General features: G+C 35.2%; 1 protein-coding gene across 1 annotated transcript in view; it reads left to right on the top strand.

The window, feature by feature from the left end:
- Positions 1-6,751, top strand: part of GPHN (gephyrin) — a 435,631-nt gene that overhangs the window by 354,486 nt on the left and 74,394 nt on the right. The window contains exon 12 of the mRNA XM_019641276.1: positions 3,171-3,263. Coding sequence (XP_019496821.1) covers positions 3,171-3,263 — 93 coding nt within the window. The remainder of the gene's footprint in view (positions 1-3,170; positions 3,264-6,751) is intronic.

The raw sequence follows: 6,751 nt of genomic DNA, 5'->3' as shown, positions 1-6,751 counted from the left end.
AAGGGATTAATATCCCAAATATATAAAATGCTCATGCAACTCAACACCAAAAAAACAAACAACCCAATTAAAAAATGGGCAGAGGATATGAAGAGACGTTTCTCCAAAGAGGACATACAAATGGCCAACAGGCATATGAAAAAATATTCATAATATAGCATATGTTAGAATTTTCTTCCTTTTTAAGACTGAATAATATTCCTGTATGTATACATATATACCACATTTTATTTATCCATTCATCCATCAGTAGACAACTTGGGTTGCTTCTACCTTTGGACTATTGCGAATAATGCTGCTACAAACATGGGTGCACAAATATCTATTCAAGTCTCTGCTGTCAGTTCTTTCAATATAAACCTGAACGTGGAATTGCTGGATCAAAGATAGTTCTATGCTTAATTTTTTGAGGAATCACCTTGTAGCTTCTTATGTCAGAGGAATAGAGGAAGAGCAGTTGGTAGAGGGAAAATAAATAGTAGCTGTTGCCATTGTACACATAATAAGGATTGAAATTTTTTTTTTTTAAGATTTTATTGGGGAATCAGGGAAGGGAAACAGACAAGTTGCTGTCCTTTGGTTCTTCAGTCTAGTTGTGGAGGACATCACTTCACTGGCCCAAGTTGGTATTATCGCGCTCTTCCCGGGTGAGGCAGATCAGTCGCTGGCTTCTGGACGGCCGCTCACGATGGCTGCTGGCCACTCACGCTGGCTGCCGGCTGCTCACGCTGGAGGATTGAAGTACTAAGATCTAAATTTCAATTCTACCTTAGCCACCTATGAAATATATGATCTTGGGTAAATGACTTACCTGGTTTAAACTTCTCTATATTTATCTGTAAAATGAAAATAATAATGCTTTACTGGATTTTTGTGAGGATTAAATGAGATTATATATGTGATACTTAGTAATTTATAAAATGCTATATAAACATTTCCTAGATTAACTGGACCAGATTCCAGAAAAACTCAGCCCTTGTGATATCTTTGATAATTAATCACCATTATTACTAAGCTGTTCAAATTCCCAGCAAAGTATTCTCTTAGGATTTCAGCTGGTGTAGGTAGAGCTCACATTTTCATTCACTACCCTAGACCACCCAAATAAGGAGCCACCCTCAGCAGGTTAATTGTAATCCTGGTCAAATGCCTTGGAGCTCACTACCAGAGACTGTAATATCGATACTTTATAGCTTAAGGTTCATTTGGGAGTTAATGTTGTATGTGTGAATGCAAACCAGACCCTCTGGTCCCACCACTGCCCTGATCTTATAATGTATAGTCCATAGCTCCAGGATAGCTCCAAAATAACTTCAACATCCAAAGAATGTATAAGCTAGAATCTGCTTCCAATTCAGGTGTCACTTGCCTAAAAGGCAAGGGTCAATATCACTATCGCTATGGATTAAAGTAGCGGTATCTAATCCTCTGTACTCACTTCGTGGTCCAGGGATCTGGAAACGACAGGCCCTAGGTGGCTAAGAAGGACAAAGCCAAAAACAAAAAACAAACAAATAAAAAAAGACTCACCCATCCAGCTCGGGAAACAATGGAGTTTTCTAAATTAAACAAGTATCTCATGTAAATCAAGTCCTGTATTACTTGCAGTCTATGGAGAGACGCTTGATTTTTTTCCCCCTTTTCCTCCACCTCCTACTTACTATTCTTTTACTTCTTTAAAATAATAATAATAGTAGTAATAGTAATAAAGGTTCTGACTGGAGGATATAAGGAATTGGTCATGACTCTTGAAACTTTTATTCTTGTTGGCACTAGTTCAAATTCCTGAGGTCTAGCCAAAAATAATTCTCATCTAGAGTGGTTTCAATAGTCACTTCACATAGTAGGTTACTGGCCCTCTTGTTATAGTCACTGATTTTTTATTGTTGTTATTAAAGCCAAAATCAAGGCTAAAATTCAAATGGAATGACAAGGAAGCTCTTTCTTTTTCTTTACTTTTCTCTTCATAAGGTAAAAAAACCTTTCTTATAAAAAAATGACATGTGGTCCTTGTAGAAAACCTGGAAATTTTCAGAAAAGTGTAACAAAAGGAATAAAAATTATATATAATTTTAACATATGGAAATAACAATTGTTTTATATTTTCATGTATGCCCTTCCCATCTTTTTCTATTGATACATATACATATATCCTAAGATTGCATACTACATGTGCAATTCTGCATGTTTTTAAGTGTACCATATTTCCCCATGTATAAGACACACCCTAATTTTGGGGGCTGCAATTTGAAAAAAATGTATTACATAAAGTTATTGAACTCAAGTTTTATTCATCATAAAATTCATACAACTCCTCATCACTTGCAGGAAATGCAAGTAAAAAAATCTACAACCACTGTATAAGATGCACCCAGTTTTTAGACCCCAAATTTTTCGAAAAAGGGTGTGCCTTATACGTGGGAAAATACGGTATGTCATAAGAATTTTCCTGTGTCAATGAATATTCTTCATAAATATTAACTTTAGCCTGCACAGTGTTTTATCATAAGGATAGATCATTGTCTGTTTCAATTTCTGTATTATTGGTCTCTTCATTTCTTTCCATTTCTCAATAACGTAAGCAACTCTGACATAAAGATTTTAGCCTTTTTTTTTTTTTTTTTTTTTTTTTTTTTTTTAGCTAGCCATCCTTCCACCTGTTGGCAGCTCAGCGGCAGCTCAGCTTGGGCCACGAATCAAACCGGCGACCCTGTTGCTCAGAGCTCACACTTTTGAGCGCGCTCTTAACCAACGGAGCCACTTGGCCAGCCCTTTAGCCATTTTTTTAAGATAGCTTTCTAGAAGTGAAATAACTGGGTCCGATTTTTAGATATGAAAATATTTAAGAATTGGCTTTTTAAAGAAAGCCATCTATGGGTTGTTAAAGGATTAATGACACATCAACTCTAAAACATCTTTGATAACTTTGTAGCTACATATACTCAAATAATCTCTGCATGCATTACTGTTAATTGACTGACTCTAACCTTTCATTTCAGACACTAGGATGCATCTCTTCCTCTTTCCTATTCCAAGGGATTGACATCAGGAGGTCTGACAGCCCGTATACAAGCCTTGTCAGACAAGCAAGCATGCTCATCCTGTTTACGACTGCCCATTTTCCCCATTACTTTCAACAGCCATATTTTGCTTCTTTTCTCTTCTTTCAGATGGAATGGGCCGAGTCCTTGCTCAAGATGTATATGCAAAAGATAACCTACCCCCCTTCCCAGCATCAGTAAAAGATGGCTATGCTGTTCGAGGTAAATATTTTGGTTTTTCTTGAGTATCATCATAGCTCACACTGTATTTTTTTTTCCAGATTTTTGGCTCAGCCCAGGCACCCAACAATTGTTACATCTGTTTCCCCCTTGGTTGTCAAAATAATTTCATTCACAGATAACAATATTAATCTACAGCTATGTACTTTCTCACACAATCTTGATTAAAACTTCAGTGAAAGTACTACAGTTACTTGAAAATTCTTATTTACAAATATATCTGTAGATATTGACTTAAAAACACACACACACAATATTATAATTTATTCTTCCAGCCTCTACATATACCAGATAACAGACAGTCTTGGTCTGGAAGTTTCCCACATATTTTCTAGTTGAAAACATCTATATGGTACAAGAAAGAAGAGCAGATTCCCATCACAGGGATAAAATGGGTGATCTTTTCTCCTGCTTTAAACTCAAACGCCAATAAAGGCTTCATAAAAAGCAAGCATGAGAGAAGCCTCTAATTCTCTGTAAGATGCCATATTTCAAAGCTGTGAAATCCCAGATGGTACCAGCAGCTCACACCTTTGGAGTTGCCTGAGATTGCATAAAGCTTAAAAGCAAATGCGAAATAGAATTTGCCTGCCTAAAGTCCAGTCTAAGAACCCAAATTAAAAATGCAACTGACTTGCTTAGAAACGATTATTGGTATTAACTCAAGGCTGATGTTGTTGAAGAAATACCTAAAAACATTTCCCAGTTTACCAGAGCTGTTAAGAACACCAATTCCTTTTTAATGGTCATTTATGGAGCCTCTTAATTGTTTTTTTGCCGTTTTCTTATTTAGCTATTAAATTAATTTTCCTTTTTTTGTAATTAAATACATTCATTAATCTCCTCCATGTTCCATCACCATCTCTTAGTAGTATGTTTTTATGTTGGAGGCAGTATAGTAAATGGTTAAGGATTTGGGCTTTGAGCAAATTAAGAGTGATCTGGGCTCTAGGTCCAGTTCCATCATTGTAATGTTGAGCAAATCACCTAAACTTTTTGAGTTTCAATTTCTCATCTGTAAAAGAGCGATAATTATAACAGGTTGTTGTAAGGATTGAATGAGACTGTAGAAAGCCTTAGTAAAGTACCTGGCACCAAAAATAAAAAGCACTCGATAATTGTTTCTTAAAATGTTTAATAATATTAACAATTATTATCACTACAATTATTATAATAAACACATTCACTTAGACCATTTCTGAAAAAAAGATAACATTTATTTGAATTGTTAATCTTATATTTTATGTACATTAAATGGTGGGGAGAGTAATTCCTATTAGTGTATACTTCCTCAGGAACACTATGTTGGATGTACCTCATTCAACTTGATCTCACTAAATAAGGGTATTTCTGAAAACATAAATAACAAATCCCCAATGGCTCTTGTTGTTTTGTGTTTTTTTCATATTTATTCCTTTTGCCGTGTTTATTATATAATGCATAATGTCTAGGAAGAAAATTATTTTAATCTTCTGTTAGCCTCATTGGCTCTTCTTGTTTCTTATTCCCCATCTGAAATGTAAATTCTCTTTTGAACCTATAATTGGTAGCTATATAGGATTACTATAAAATCACAAAGAATTCTTACTTCCAGAATAGAACGAACAACTACAGCAGATGAAATACCAACAGTACAAGAAAGTCTATTTTTCACATTCCTTGTAATATAAAGTAGGAGAAAGTGAGAAATAAATTATTTGAGGCAGAATTATTCTCAGACAAAATGTTGTTCTGTGATTTTTGCATGAGGTAGCAGCAGCTCAATAAAAAGAAACCATTGTTCTTAGCTTTGCCAGTTGCCAAAAAGAGTGATTAGCCCCCACGAGCCATAAAAGAGCCCTTCTGCTACTAGAGAATCTATCAAAGAAATTTTATGTAAAGTTGCCATTCAGTATCTTATTTATTCTTTTGTTTTGAAGCGGTGGTGTTTTAGTTATTTCACACACAAAGGAAAAAAAAAACATCTAAAATGACATCTCACATTATGAAAGTTTCAACAGATTACGTACCATGCAGATGATTCACATTATTTCTTTCCTGTGAAATGTTGATAGTTCTCTAATATATGGAACACATAACAGAGACATAACACATAACAGAAAACTGTTGTGGATATGGTTAAATCTGAAATTGGGAATGGTTGGTGTGTCTGTGTAATACACACACACACACACACACACACACACCTCAACATCATAATTAAACAGCAAAAGTCCTGAGTGAACAAAAAGTCATGGTCTTAGTCTTTTCTGTGTTGCCACCCTCAGTGTTTTGGTAAAGAATATCCTTGAAGCTATTGGTGTGGCTCTCGACCACTCCGTGTACCTTCTTATCTCCACCTCATCTTCCTTTACTGTCGTCCCTTTCTCCCCACTCCCTTTATTCTCCCTTTTTTTCTTCTCCTCTGCCTTTGCCTTAGGCCTTCCAGTAATAACCAGTGGCACCTGTGAGCATTGCTAACCCTCTAGGTGTAAAGAGGTTTCTAATTTGCTCTGGACCACTAAGCATTAGCCAATATCCTTCCGAAACATGTGGCATAAAACTCCAAACCAGTTGGAGGATCACTTCCTTGAAGGTATGTGGGTTGAAAAATCAAGACATTAAAGAAATGACTAAGGAAACAAGAAATAAAAACAGCTTTTTACAAAAGAAGAAAGAATAGAATGTAAAGAAGCCAAGAATCAAGTGATGATGATTTAAATAATAGGAAGAACTGTAACCTAATAAACCTAGAACTGCATTTAGGAGGAAGTGAATTTGAAAGATAAAAGAAAATGAAAGCATATTACTAATTAGAATCAATATAATATTTTTATTTTTCATATTTTTTAAGTTAATTTCTTTCTTCACACTAATCATCTTCTTGATGCATTCACACCCTCCTGTAGACATGTGGGTGCCCGTTGCCTCACAGTTCCTTCTTAGATGTTAATAAAGGCAAAATATCTCAGAATTCCAAACTCAGCTTTCTTGAAAATGTTCAATTTGAAAGGCTTGTCCCTTCAAAACTTGTTTTGGGATCATTTAGAAAAAGGGAAAATTATGAACAAGCCAGTAATTATTTTGAGAACCACATGTAGCAAACAGTTGTGGGAGGATATATTGAGAGAAATCCTTGCCATTTAGGTAAATTTTAAAGGTTTCTTTTTACATTCTGATTGAAATACATGCTTATGGAAAATACAGAAAATCAGAAAGAACATTTAAAAATTACCCATTATCTTACTGCCTAGCCACTATTAATATTTTGTTGTACTTTCTTCCAGTGGGTTAAACTGCATACTAAAATTCAGTCTAAACTTTTGGATTTAAAGCTAGTTCTTAGTCTTTAATAAAAGTCATGTTCTGGGGTTTCTCTTTTGTCCATTCAAAACCTCTTTGGTCACACCTGGTTCTCCAGCTCTTTTGACAGCATATTGCCTTCCACTATAGGACACTTTTGATGAAGAAGAGAGCCTTATGATGTGGGA

The sequence above is a fragment of the Hipposideros armiger genome, unplaced genomic scaffold (genome assembly GCF_001890085.2).
Source record: "Hipposideros armiger isolate ML-2016 unplaced genomic scaffold, ASM189008v1 scaffold_59, whole genome shotgun sequence".
Lineage (NCBI taxonomy): Eukaryota > Metazoa > Chordata > Mammalia > Chiroptera > Hipposideridae > Hipposideros > Hipposideros armiger.
This window is presented reverse-complemented; position numbering and strand designations above follow the sequence as displayed.